The sequence below is a fragment of the Argentina silus genome (genome assembly GCF_951799395.1).
Source record: "Argentina silus genome assembly, chromosome: 11".
Lineage (NCBI taxonomy): Eukaryota > Metazoa > Chordata > Actinopteri > Argentiniformes > Argentinidae > Argentina > Argentina silus.
The window spans coordinates 8,023,492-8,037,636 of NC_139665.1; the positions used below are offsets into that span (position 1 = coordinate 8,023,492).

The 14,145-nt window shown below is 45.2% G+C and overlaps 2 protein-coding genes across 2 annotated transcripts in view; one reads left to right on the forward strand and one right to left on the reverse strand.

Annotated features, from left to right (window-relative positions):
* The first annotated feature begins 705 nt into the window (after nucleotides 1-705).
* On the forward strand, nucleotides 706-5,969 carry slc67a1 (solute carrier family 67 member 1). The gene is made up of 10 exons (XM_083680226.1): nucleotides 706-869; nucleotides 1,308-1,405; nucleotides 1,728-1,873; nucleotides 1,976-2,108; nucleotides 2,630-2,742; nucleotides 2,858-2,968; nucleotides 3,237-3,337; nucleotides 4,618-4,719; nucleotides 4,807-4,927; nucleotides 5,327-5,969. Exons 1-10 carry the CDS (start codon nucleotides 720-722, stop codon nucleotides 5,515-5,517), a joined length of 1,266 nt encoding a protein of 421 aa, XP_083536352.1. The 5' UTR covers nucleotides 706-719; the 3' UTR covers nucleotides 5,518-5,969.
* A 588-nt stretch (nucleotides 5,970-6,557) lies between these two features.
* Nucleotides 6,558-14,145, reverse strand: part of cars1 (cysteinyl-tRNA synthetase 1) — a 13,230-nt gene continuing 5,642 nt past the window's right edge. The window contains 12 exon segments of the mRNA XM_083680657.1: nucleotides 6,558-8,658; nucleotides 8,887-8,970; nucleotides 9,247-9,306; nucleotides 9,914-9,981; nucleotides 10,278-10,358; nucleotides 10,658-10,739; nucleotides 11,242-11,310; nucleotides 11,658-11,847; nucleotides 12,132-12,229; nucleotides 12,914-13,017; nucleotides 13,185-13,314; nucleotides 13,652-13,780. Of these exon segments, the coding sequence (XP_083536783.1) occupies nucleotides 8,530-8,658; nucleotides 8,887-8,970; nucleotides 9,247-9,306; nucleotides 9,914-9,981; nucleotides 10,278-10,358; nucleotides 10,658-10,739; nucleotides 11,242-11,310; nucleotides 11,658-11,847; nucleotides 12,132-12,229; nucleotides 12,914-13,017; nucleotides 13,185-13,314; nucleotides 13,652-13,780 (1,224 nt within the window). The 3' untranslated portion in view covers nucleotides 6,558-8,529.

Sequence of the window (14,145 nt, forward strand, 5' to 3'; positions counted from 1 at the left end):
ATTCCACTCCACAATTACGAGTTGGAGGGCCGTTTAAATTGAAATCGTACTTTGTCGATTGTCTTGAACGACCCATACTGTGAAGCGCAGACTCAATTGAACACACCACAAACTTTCGTGCTTTTATTTTGAAAATATGAAACCGCAGGACCCAAATTCTGAGCCGCTGGCGAAATGTTGCCATGAAGATCAAAGTACATCGGGAAACGTTACGAAATCTTGCCGATATGAATGCTATCGGTGGATTGACAGCGACCGGTTTGATGTAGGAGAAACAACCCTGCCAGAGCACTGATAACGTATTTATGAACTTGGACATTTATTAAGACTTTCATCCAACCTTTCAGTTTAACCACGGTAGTGTAAATGCATTTAAACTAAACGTTTGACAACGATGTTTGTCAGCGGTCTTGTTACCGGAGTCCGTTTAATAATTGTTTAATCTCAAACCATTCTCAGTGTCTCTTTGTTAGTCACTGTTGTAAGAGAGAAAGTTCTGGGAAAAATGTATTGTACAGTGTAAAAGTGAGTGAGGTGAATAGAGGTGATGACCACTGGGTGAAGCCAAATGTGTTTTCTGATGGAGATAAAAAAAATTGTAACATGGGAGTGAATTTAAAAATGGCTATGATGGTGCGGTCATAGTGAGTCGGAGGATGAATCTTTAACGTCTGTGCTCCTCTCCCCCGGGTGTTGCAGGCCATAGGATCAAGCTGATTATGATGGCCAAAGAACCGTCCCCGGTCAGCTCAGACTCTCAGAACACCGATCTACCTGCACGACCGAAGATGCAGACGGTCATTTACGTCACCTACCTCATAGCTGCTTTGGACATCACATGGCTGTTTCTACAATTTTCCATCACTCCTGTAAGTAGGATATCAGTGGCCGATTAATAATAATAAACTATTGACTATTAACTATTAATAAACTAACGATAATGATGGTAATAATAATAATAATAATAATAATAATAATAATAACACATAACACTTTTCTTTCTGTCTTCTTTCATTTCCACCCTGTAAGATGGAAAGGTGCTATAAATCCAAGCAATAATAATAATAACAACAATAATAATAATTAAAGCCAGGGCAAAACTAGTGCAATCAGTCTATTGAGCCTAAAACTGAGCCTATCAACTGATCTGTTATTTTATGGTAACAGCGTAGCCTGAAAAGTGGCTGTTTCTTACCTGTCTTACAGCATTCAGCCAATCGGGTTGACCTTGGTCAACTTCTACTTATTTCAAAATACTGTAAGGAGCTGTTCAGCGATTTTCAATTGTTGTCTCTCTGTCTGAGCAGTACCTGGCCAAACGTCTGGGCTTTGACACGCTGTGGTTCGGTTATCTACAGACCACAGTTGGAGTCATTCAACTGTTGGGAGGGCCCATATTTGGCAGGTGAGCAAAGAATCAAATTTTAAAGTGAGTCCACTTCACTGCAGTTGAGTTTTAAAGTGAGCCCACTTAACTGTAATTGAGTTGTGGCTCAATGGTTTGGAGCAACATGCTCTCTCTACAGAGACGGGCTATCAGACACAAGATCACTGGTTCCCATGTCTGGTGTCAGATGTCCCTACAGTTAGGGTTAGTTGTTGTTGTTGTTCTTGTCTATGAGTTTGCAGACCTGTATCTATCCTGTATTGTGTTGTCTGTAGATTGTTCCTATATGAGTGAGTGAGTGTGTGTGTGTGTGTGTGTGTGTGTGTGTGTGTGTGTATAGGTTTGCAGACCTAATGGGAGCGCGTGCAGCCCTGTGTCTGTCCTGTGCTGCGTCGGTGGTCTACTTCTTGTTGTTAGCGGTAGCAGATAGCGCTCCCATGCTCTTCATCCACAAGCTGCCTGCTGTCTTCATGCATGTGTTGCCTGGTAAGCACCACACCTTGGGTTTGTTTAGTTAAGCTCAATCAGACAGCTAAGTGGCCCTCCCTCCCCCTTAGGAAGAATGTGTGTGTGTGTGTCCGTCCCTAGGGGCCCAGATGGTGGTCGCTGACCTGACAGAGCCTGAGAAGAGGGCGGACGCCCTTGCTAAGCTGGGTCTCTGCTTCGGCATCGGCATGATCACTGGGTCCACCCTGGGTGGCACGCTCAGCACGCGATATGGGTGAGTAGCTTACAACACCCCCACGGGTTCACATTTCACATGTCGACAAAGTTGCAGTTGATAGTTTGACCCCTTGTTCTATGTAGCAGTGTTCTGTCCCTGGTCTTCTATCTAGCAGTGTTTTATCCCTGGTATTCTATCAGGGGAGGCTGGTGGAGGTAGAAATGGGAGGACGCGCTCATTGTAATGCATGGAATGGGATGAGGAATGGTATCAAATGCACATGTTTTCTATGTAGCAGTGTTCTATCCAGGGGAGCAATCCTGCTCAGAGATTTTGAAGCCGGCTATCCCATGTGGCCATGGGGAGAATTGCAGGGCACTGCAATAGCTGGTGCCAAACAGCATGTATTCAGCAGTGCCTAACTTTGCTGAAAAGTGTGGGGACGTTATTATTGTTGGTCCTCAGTCTGCTAGTGCTACCCCATTGAACCTATTTTGGCCGGAGGTGCAATATCACCAGGCACCAGCATAAAGAAATGTGTGTGTGTGTGTGTGTGTGTGTGTGTGTGTCGTTACCAGTGAGACCAGTGCAGCGTGTGTAGCGGCTGCTGGGAGTGTTGTCAGCCTGGTGTTGGTGTTGAAGTTTATCCCCAAACACACAAAGACTCAGACTCCCGAGGACAACACTGACAGTAAGAGACTTCACCCTCACTACATACGATTCCATATCATGTTCATATGTTTTGCCTAACCATGTGTGTGTGTGTGTGTGTGTGTGTGTGTGTGTGTGTGTGTGTGTACCTTTAGGGCGGGCCAGTGCCAAGTCAGTGTTTAACCTGTCTGAGATCACTAGGCTGATTAAGTTTCCAGGTGTGGCTAAAACCTTCCTGGTCAAGATCATCTCCGGCTTACCTGCAGGTCAGTCATCCATACAACATCCCATAGGAAATGATTCCAGACAGGAAAATCCAGCGGTGGAGGCTGGTGGAGGTAGAAATCGGAGGACGGGCTCATTGTGATGCATGGAATGGAATGAGGAATGGTATCAAACACGTGTCCTCCGATTTCTACCTCCACCAGCCTCCCCTGATATCCAGGTTCTCTCCACTACTGACGCTACTGTGTTTTTGTGTGCCTCTGTGTGTCTCCCTCAGGTATATTGTGTGCCTCTGTGTGTCTCCCTCAGGTATATTTCAGGTCATGTTCTCCATCATCGCTATGAACTTCTTCCATCTGCAGGCAGAGCAGAATGGCTACTTGATGGCTTACTTTGGCCTGGTGCAGATGGTGAGGGGAATCTGTGTGTGTGTGTGTGTGTGTGTGTGTGTAGTAGAAGTTGAGGAGAGTTTAAAGGGACAGTCTACTCCAAAATCCAAGTTTTAAACTTAAAAAGTGGTTTAATGTCAATGTCTTCCTGTGTAGATCCAGCTGCAGGCCTAAACAAATGACTGGAAAATATAAGCACAGAGAAAATTATTAAATGATATTGTGCTTATCTTTTCCTTTAATTTGGAGTTGAAGCATACAGTAAGCCCACAGCTGGATTGACACAACCAAAATCTGTGCACTCATAAAGCAAGAGAGGCCCCCAGAGAGGCTCTGATGTATTGTCAATGTTGTCACGGGTAGGGGGATCTGGTGTGTGCATCGCAGTTTGTGGCATCTGGAATGTGTGGTGATGGCTTTAATCTTGTGTTAAGACATGAGTAATAACCATGAGTAACAAACGTTGATGGCTAACACACCATTGGCTGATCAATGTCACAGTGCAGTGCTTGAACCGGAAGTAAGTTCAACGAACTCAAACAAACTACATTCTGACGGCATGCCAAATAAAAGCCAAATCAACCCACTGTAACGTGAACAGTAGGCACCTGCCTTCTGACCTACTAGTAGCCACGCCGTATTATTCACTTAGAGCAATGTGAGAACTGATAGGGCTAAATGTGGGATAGTCTGAACTGTTGCCTATATTGCCTGAAGTGGAGTTGTAGGCAAAACGTTACATAATGCAGTCTGTCAGTAAAGATTGCAGGGGCGGGATTTCGTGAGGATTTACTTTGCCTAGAGCAATGTACCTGTTTGTTTTTCAAGGGAAATTCAAATACGAAACAAAAGGTTAAGATAACAGTTATGATAGGGGATAAAGCATTCAGGTTAACATGTCCATTGAGATTTGTGTTTTCAGCTTCGTTTGTAGGCCTATTATTTGGTGTTTAATCCAGTAATTTAGATTGATAGGATTTCATTGATTGTATAAAAGTGTAGGCTGTGCTATGCCCCGTGTGTCTATTTGATGCTCTTAGTTTTTACTCTGCAGTGAACAAACAAATATGTCCTGGCCCTGTAGCGATCGTTACATTTTTTGTGACTTGATTTAAATTTCTTTCAATTGTGCTGCACATTTCTTTGCATAATATAGACCTCTGTATCAGGTTCAATCCATGTGGAAACACATCCATATCAAGGTCATCTAACCCTGTATAACCTGGATATGCACCCTATGGATGCAAGGCTTACTTAGAGAAGTACTTCTTCTGATGGCTCTGCACTTGTCCTCTCTGCAGGTCATCCAAGGAGGGGTGATCGGTCCGCTCACAGCCAAGTTCTCAGACAACTCTCTGCTCCTCCTCTCCATCGGCCTCTCTAGTCTGGTGGGCCTGGCTCAGGTGAAGAATAGCACAGCGTGTACAGACAGACACAGACCCAGACAAACAGACACAGTTGTAACTTGTCTCTGTGACCTCTCCCTGCAGGCTCTGATGGTGAATGTGTTCCAGTTCTGCATCATCGTGGTTCCTATGATGTTCTCCCTCAGTGTGTTCAACGTCATTACAGACAGCATGCTCACCAAGACGGTTCCTGCCTCTGACACTGGTAAGGGACATTGGACTCTATTTTAACGGCATAAAAAACAGTCTTGGCATTGGCGATGGGTGCTAGGGGTTGTGTCTGAAACCCGATGGCTTGACTTGACTTGCACAGCACATTGTCATGAACACGCCTCCATTGCTGCTACACCACCCACCTGAGCGCAGAAGATACAGCGATTCAGTGCTGTGGCAATTTCACAATTTGCCAATACACCTGTGTTTGGGCTTGGTACTTGGGCTTATTACACTGGGAGTGATACGAATACTGATTATTACACCTGCCCTGCAAGCACCATGCAGGTCCGTCTGCCTGTGTGTGTCAGTCCAGTCTGTGCTTATTCCACTGTCAGTTACTGTATGAAAAGACTGGTTACCAGGTATGACTCTGATGTGTTCCCTTCAGGCACCATGCTGGGTCTGTGTGCGTCGGTCCAGTCTCTGCTCCGCACCGTGGGCCCCACCATAGGAGGCTTCCTCTACCAGACTTACGGCGTCTCCTCCTTTGGCTACATCCAGTTCGCTGTGAACGCCGGTGTGTTTGCGGTCCTGATCAGGTCCATGAGGGTCAAAGATTCACAGGAACACAGAGAATAAGACTCTGTTTGATGGTAGAGTTGGATATTGAATAGATTGATATGTAATTATAATACAGGGCATTCCACACTACAGACCAGAGGAAGCTGGTGGAGGCAGAAATCGGAGGACCTCATTCCTCATTTCATTCCATGCATTACAATGAGCCCATCCTCCGATTTCTACCTCCACCAGCCTCCCTTGCTATAGACGTAAAAACAATTTTGTATTTTTGGAAAACAATATATATATTTGTAAATGGCTAATCTCGCAGAGCCAGACAACGTGCCTCTGAATATTGTATACTAGCTTTTAAGTCTGGGGACGAGATTACCGATTTGATGACACTTGATATTATAGTATATTTTTTTGAATATATCTGATGCAGAAGGCAACTTTCATTGTGATATCCTGCCAATTACAGTGCTCTACTGGAGAGACCAGTTGAGTGTTTTGAATATATTAAATTTTCTATTGATTCTGACAGCAGACTTGTTTGTTTTTACACAACAACGGTGGGTTGGAGGTATTATGTCCTATGCACAAAGTAGCTACAATGCGGTGGAAACCCGTTTTAAATGAGTGACACCTCGCCACACCTCGTCAATCCAATCAAATACCTAACGCCTTCATCGGCTAGATTCTGTCTAGAGAGCACACTTCTGGAAAAACAGAACATTGGTAATGTAACATCCAATGAAATTGCGAGCACATTCTCCCATCGCTCTGTCCAGGTTTAATCCAAGCCAGATCTGCTAATCTAATGTTCTACAGACTTCTAAAAGAGGCGTGAGAACAACGTGATTTGGAGGTATGGCTACGTGAGACGAGGGGGGTTGCTGTGTTCCACGGTCTATCACCTGAACTGCCACTTGTCCACTGCTGCGCTGAAGTAGGCTTTTGAGTCGTAATGCGATGTTGTAAATTCCCCTGAAATCATGCTTCCAGACTAAAGACAGCCCTGCGGTATCAATGAACTAAAATAGGTTGTCCTGTACACAATCATGATCATATTATTGGATTTGATAAATGATAAAAAATGAAGACTTCACAGTTTGAAATATGTTTAGTTTTTTTATTTAATGTTTCACATCTTCCTATGAAGACGTTCCTTCTCCCCTTCCCTCTGATGCCTGAAGACTGGACCGGACAGTTCCAATACCTGCCAAAGGCCTTTTCCAATTCCACAGTTCAAGCAACCCATCCATGAGAGCCTACAGGACTCTGTTAACCGTTTCTGAACTCATCTCTGCAATCACACGTTCAACCTCACCGCATGCTTTTCCTTTACCTCTTGAGCCTCTTATCCAGACTGATACACAGGCCTTCCATTACCAAGTCATTACATCAGAATAAAAACAGTACAAATGAATTACCAGCAGTCACGATGGTGGGGGTGGGGGGGGGGGGGGGGGTATATGAATATGAAACTTCCTATATGGACGGCTGTGTGTAATGCTGCCAACCAATGATATATACTTATTTACCAATAAGATGGAAAATAAGAAGTCCAACTACATCACAGCATGTTATAGACTGACCACCATGGGCCCTGGTCAGAAAGAAGCCCTAGTTCCTAGGTGCTTGTGTTTCGTTTGAAAGGACTGCATAGGCACAAGAAAGATGGGTAAGATATAGGCTGTGTTACCCGTCTTTCTTGTACCTATGCAGTACCCAAGTCGGAGAGCGCAAATGGCTCCTGCCGTTTTGCTAATCTATCCAATCCCTTCAAATCTCCAGTGTCTAGGAAGTAGGGACAAAGGTTTCTTTCTGGACAGTGTCATATGCTCTCTGAGGCCTCTCTCCACCTTCCTACAGCTAATTAACCGCTGCTTTAATGGGGGCTCTTCACACATAGCTCACCGTTAATAGTTCACTTTGTTCACTGTCTTACCTTAGGAGTTGGGTATGAACAGGGAGAGAAAGTACAACATCATTAAAAGTTACTCACTGGCCTATAGACAACCTCCAAGGTCAGAAGAGGATGGTCGCACTCTATCTTACTGTACATTTTCCACTGACGGGGTAGTTATGTGGTAACCATGGTTACTTTCTATACACTATGAAAGTCCATACATCATAACCTGAATGTAAATTTAACTGGAGACACTAGTCATTTTTGGAGAAAGGCAGTAACGTTACGATTGCTTCGCAGAGTCGAATCTGGTGCCGATTAACGATAAATCCAACTAAATTACTATTTAGCTGGCAAACTTAATTAAACTTGGGACAAAAACAGTCCACAGGCAAACTTTGTTAACATTGGGGCGAAACAGTCCACATATTTACTGTTCATTTCTCACCCGTCTCCAAAAGTGACAAGTGTTACCAGTTATGTTTACATTCTGCAGTTTATGACGTAGGACTTTCATAGCATATCTGTAACTACCTGGTACCAAATAATGCCCCGCATGTCTGAATTCCAAAGAACTAAACAAGTAGCACATACTCGTTAAAAACCTCTATAAACCTCTATTTCCAAGCCATAAAATGAAGGGCTACCAAAAAGTTGAGTCAACAGTGACCTTTGAGTAAAGTGGGTGGAGGTGTTGACGAGCAGACGAACGCAGCGGAACACAGCTTCCTGTCCTCAACACAGCACAGGGGCAGCGTCCCAGTTTTCTAATGTGGCTTCCTCTCCTATTCCCCCCGGTACTTCAAATGTCCCAACGTGAAAGAGGTGGACAGGTGAAAGCCAGTGGAGGTAGTAATCGGACGATGGGCTCATTGTAATGCATAGAATGGAGCGAAGAATGATATCAAACGCATGTGTGTTTGACACAATTCCTAATTCCATTCCATGTATTACAATGAGCCCGTCCTCTGGTTTCTACCTCCACCAGCCTCTCCTGATGAAAGTTAATACTGTGTTGGCCAAGCCTTTTCAAGTCAGAACAGATAGAGAAGAGGAGAGGAAGCCATTTTGAGGTACTGGGACACACCCAGCATCTCTTGGGCCTCCAATCAGACGCTATGGGCGGAGTGTGGGGCGGATGTGTGGGAAGGGGTGGGGCAGCGTACAGCAGTGTCCTCTCAGCTGCCATTTTGGCTCATTTGGACATACTGTTGGTGCAGTTTCTCCTGAGCCTCGTACAGCTTCCGTAGCTTCTTAGCCTGACCCTTACTTAACTCCTTCCCCTCAGGATCATGGGTAGGGAAACCCTGTAGAGCAGACAGACAGACACACCAAAAACCATGGAGACCAGTCAGTCAATCAGACAGAGAGACAGACAGACAGACAGATACACACACAATAAACCATGGAGAACAGACAGACAGACATACTATAAACCATGGAGGACAGACAGACAGACAGACTATAAACCATGGAGGACAGACAGACAGAAACAGTTACTCTATATTATTAGGGATATATCTCAGATATTTTACCGTGTCATCAAAGCTGGAGTATTTGTCGGTTTCAGAGCGAAACATGTCGCATGGCGAAATCTTCATCTTCGCCAGTTTGGCCAACTGTGACGCAGAGAAAGAGACACATCAACACCTTGACCGCTACCTGACCACACTTAAAGCCGAATTCTACCCAAAAAATGTTTGTATATTTCTCATCAGCCCACCACTGACATAGTCTCGGAATCTCATAGAACAGAGCCTCATAGATATCCTAATAGCAATCTTACATTTACTTGGAATAGTGTCTTGATAATGCGTTTTGACACAAATGATGTTGGTGCAACAATGATCTTGGTTGTAGAATGTGGTCTGTTTTAAGTAGCGCAGCATTCGTACCTCCTGTTCCTGCTTCTTCCTGGCAGCTTCCTCTTTCTTCTTCATCTTTTCCTCCTCCATCTAGAGGACACAACAGCGGTTCCTAACTTCATCATAGAAGACCACAACGGTTCACAACTAGGGATGGGCAATTTGAACTGTTTTGAATGTTCGAGCCGTGGCATGATATTTTTTTCCAGAGTACTCAAGTCCTCGTATTTATATTACTTGTTTAAGAAAACAGAAAAGTAAAACTGGTTGAAGATCGAGTTTTAACATCCGTTCGAGTACTCGAGAACTCACGCCTATCTCTATTCATAACCTCCATCATTAAAAGACAGCAGTTCATATCTTCTATCATCGAAGACCAGAACAGTTAATAGTCTCTATCATCTAGAGAAGACTACCTCAGAACCAGGGGAGGCTGGTGGAGGTAGAAATCGGAGGATGGGCTCATTGTAATGCATGGAACGGAATGAGGAATGGTATCAAACACGTTCTACCTCCACCAGCCTCCACAGCTCAGAACAAGTGTGTTCCAATTGTCCAATACAATTGTCCAATACGTGCAATGAGGGCCGCTTCAAACTGAAAACTCGGGGAGGTGAAAAGAAGAGAAACTCAATCTGAGAATCCCAGGCTACCCACATTGTTCCCCTTCTTCTTCTCATCCATCTCCCTTTCTTACCTTTTTCTTCTCATCCCTCTCCCTCAGCAGTGTCTCTCTGTCCACCAGTTTCACCACTGTAGGAAGGCCTGGTGGTGGGATGAGAACATACATGGAACGGATGATGACGTTAGTGGATGCTTACTAACTGTTAACTGGCTGTTCTTGTGATGGTATCTGGGTGAACGTTAACAGGCAATGAATGGCTCGGCCACTGTAATTAGGTCAAGGGGCACACACAATCTGGAGATTAAAATCATTCACGTGTGAATGATGTAGTACAAATAAAACCAGAAAATCCTCTATGTGAGTGTGTGTGTGTGTGTGCGGTTGTGTACGTGTGTGTGTGCGTACTGTACGTGTGTGTGTACTGTACACCAGTTACCTTCATGGTCCTCCAGACGTACTCCCAGCTCAGGTAAAGTGTCGTCACGGACCACATCACACAGTTGCAGGACCTCAGTCACTGAAAACACAAACACACTTCACACACTGTACATCTCCAACACTGAGATACACACGTTCACTCACACATGGAAATAAGTCTGGGACTTGATTGTGTAATATCCTAACAAGCTATACTTTGACCTAATCAAATTCCGAATTTTGGCTCTATTAGAGTATAGAGCCAAAAGAAGGACAAAGGCTTCACTGTCGCAAAAATAATGCAGGGTACTGTATATGATGTGTTTTAATGAGCGTTTTATAGTATGTTGATTATGTACCTAATACCTTATATCTAATGAATAGAATAGAATATTCCACCTTTCTGTTCTCTGGCGATTCTCCTCACAGCCTCCCTGAAGTCAGACAGCACCTTCAGGTACGGCATCACTGTGCTCTCCAGCTGTAATTAAAAACAACAACAACAACAATGAGTTTTCTCCCCTTTATATGACATCTAAAACCAAATGTAGAGCTTTTTGAATTATTATTGATATTATATATTTTGTTTTTTAATCACGGCTACATTTTGAGAACAGAAATTGCGATTCATTCTTGACTCGTTACAGCAAACCATGTGATTAACTCGATTACATTTTTGATTCGCTTGACAGCCCTGAAATGTACATAATAAACATACATTTAGATACAGTATGTATGAGCATTTGACAAACAACGTGTAGATGACTAACCAACACTGTTCTAACAGTCTAATACCTTCCCAAAATTGTTCTTATACTGTGCTCTGTTAGAACTGTACTAGAACAGTACTAGGTGAAAGCACCGTACTAGAACGGTACTAGGTTAAAGCACCGTGCTAGAACAGTACTAGGTTAAAGCACCGTGCTAGAACGGTACTAGGTTAAAGCAGTGGTGTGTAGAGGACTAACCAGCGGCATACTTACATCCACACTATCACCGTTTCCTCCCACTGGGAATCCGAGGGACTCTGTCTCTTCAATGGCTCCAAACATCTGAGGGAGTTCAAGTGAGGAGGAGGAGGAGGAGAAAAACAGTGGTTGTTGAAGTCTCATTTAAGTGCAGTTATATGCGTTATATGTGTTGTGTATGTATTGGGTATGGGACTGTGTATCAGGGGAGGCTGGTGGAGGTAAAAATCGGAGGTAGAAACCGATTTCTGCGACACTCTTGTGTAGAGACTGTGTATGTATTGTGTGTATAAGGGTGTGTACAGTAGGTTTTTGGTACGAGTCTGTGTTTGTGTTGTATATGTGTACTTTATGAGGGTTGTGTGAAATTGTGTATACGGTTGTGTATGTGTATGTGGTGTGTGTGTGTGTGTGTGTGTGTGTGTTCTAACCTTCAGCATGTCAGTCAGGTAGAGGGCGATGCTCTTGACCAGAGAGCGGTTGGGCTGTAGTCTGGCGGTCTTCCTGCCGGCCATGTAGGTGTTAGTCAGGCCCACCAGCGCACGCATCTCCTCCATGGCAACACGCGTGTCCATGTTGTCACACAGAGCCTCGTGGACCGCAGCCTTCCTCTCATAGAAACTACACACAACACAGCAGGAATCATATTAGTGTGTGTGTATGTGAGTGAGTATGTGTGTGTGTATATGTGTGTGTGTGACTGTGTGTGTGTGTATGTGTATGTGTGTATGTGTGTGTGTGTGTGTCTGTGTGCGCATGTGTGCGTGTTTGTGTGCCTGTATTGAGCAAGTCCGCTATTACCATCGTGCTTTAACCAATCATTTCCTCTCATATTAACTGTGATTATTGAGGTAGGGGGCTAATGACCAATAGCTGCACGTGGGGGGCGGGGTTTCCGTCCTCACCTCTGGTTGAGCTCTATCTCAGACTCCTCCCACTTCTCAAACTGGCCTGTAATGTCAGTGGGCGCTCTCAGGATGTCCTTCACGTTCAGGAAGAACTCCTGTGGGGAGAAAATCACCACCATTACGACTCTTACACCATCCCTCAAGCCCGCCATTAAAAATCTTCTATTAATGAAGTGTAAGCTCACACATAATACAATGCTTTTAACTCATTTAGTGCCGAGGGTGAATAAAGTCGCCCAAATGGTCAACATTCTAGAGTGCCAAGGGTGACTTTATTCACTAAAAATGCATACGTAAGTATTGTTTCTAGGTAAAAACCACATAAAACACTCGGGACTCTAAGTGGTGAGTGCTCCGGAATTCTTTGGCAGTTAGTGAGTTAAACGCATGAGGGGGAGTAAACAAGAGCAAATAAGGGGGAGGAGGGTAGAGAGAGTGGGATGGAGGGATTGGGACAGCGGAGGCTGGTGGAGGTAGAAATCAGAGGACGGGCTCACTGTAATGCATGGAATGGAATGAGGAATGGAATGTCATTTTCCTCATTCTATTCATTACAATGAGCCTGTCCTCTGATTTCTACCTCCCCCTGGATGGGGAGACGGGTAGAGAAGAGAATGGGATGGAGGGATGGAGAGAAGGGAGGAGAAGAAGAGTGGGGTGGAGAGAAGGGAGAAGAAGAGAGAGGGGTGGAGAGAAGGGAGGAGAAGAGAGAGGGGTGGAGAGAAGGGAGGAGAAGAGAGAGGGGTGGAGAGAAGGGAGGAGAAGAGAGAGGGCCGTACGTTGGTGAACCTCTCATACTGCACGGCTGAGTCCATGGTGTTGGAGGAGTAGTCCAGGGTGTCCTTCCACGAATGCATCAGGAAGGCCAGACGCAGTTGGCGTGCTGAACACACACACACACACACACACACACACACAGTACCTGTTAGCATGTTAACACACACACACACACACAGACACACAGTCAGTCAGTCAGTCACACACACACAGACACACACACACACACACACACACACACACACACACAGACACACACACAGTGTAGTTCACCTGTGTTCTTTGCAAGGGCGTCTTTGATGGTGATGAAGTTCTTGAGAGACTTGGACATCTTGCAGCCGGCGATGGTCAGGTGACCGGTGTGGAGGAAGTAGCGAACCCAGTGGTCGTTCTCAAAGAAGGCCTGAGGGGACAACAGACTGGGTTACCTCTCGAGGTTCTCCCCAGGACGTTTCAACAGCATGGCGCTGGATCCCATCATCATTTCACTGAGGAACATCACAACGCTTTCACTTGCGCTGTCAGCAACAATGTCGTTGGCGATCAAAGATAGACCCTCTATCATGACTAAATATGGAACCTCACAGCGTGACGCAGCGCCACTCTTACATTCTGTGGGGAGAACCCTGCCTCTCCTTCCCTAACCATGTAACTTTGGGATTCAGAGACAGACACAAAAGAGGCTAAAGCCTCACCTTGGGCCAAGCCATTGTCTAAATGGGGGGGGGGGGGGATCTTACCTCAGACTGAGCCAACTCGTTATCGTGATGGGGGAATCGCAGGTCGAACCCCCCTCCGTGAATATCCATGGATTCTCCCAAGATGGATCCTGCCATGGCGGAACATTCTATGTGCCAACCGGGCCGGCCCTGTTCACACATTGATAGAACCATGGAAACTTGGTAACAAAGTTATAGACCTGTTCTAATAGCCTTTATATCATTAGCTTAGAAACCATTTCCTCATAGAGGGTTTGGCAAGATCACTAAACCGCATATGGTGTGTCGTGGGTGAGAGAGACAGTGGGTTCTCCAGAGTGTGGAGGGCTCCCCAGGCTTGGAGGCGTGTGTGTGTGTGTGTGTGTGTGTGTGTGTGTGTGGGTGTGTGTGTGTGTATGTGGGCTCCCCAGGCTTGGAGGTGTGTGTATGTGTGTCTGAGTTTGTGAGAGAGAGAGAGTGAGAGAGTGTATGCGAGAGCGTGAGCGTGTGTGTGTACGGTACCTTCCCCCAGGGTG

Excerpts from the sequence above, each read along its gene's own strand:
- slc67a1 (XM_083680226.1), top strand. The coding sequence starts at position 720 with ATGATGGCCAAAGAACCGTCCCCGGTCAGCTCAGACTCTCAGAACACC. Across the intron at positions 1,406-1,727 it reads GGAGGGCCCATATTTGGCAG|GTTTGCAGACCTAATGGGAG; the intron begins GTGAGCAAAGAA and ends GTGTGTGTATAG. Across the intron at positions 4,928-5,326 it reads GGTTCCTGCCTCTGACACTG|GCACCATGCTGGGTCTGTGT; the intron begins GTAAGGGACATT and ends TGTTCCCTTCAG.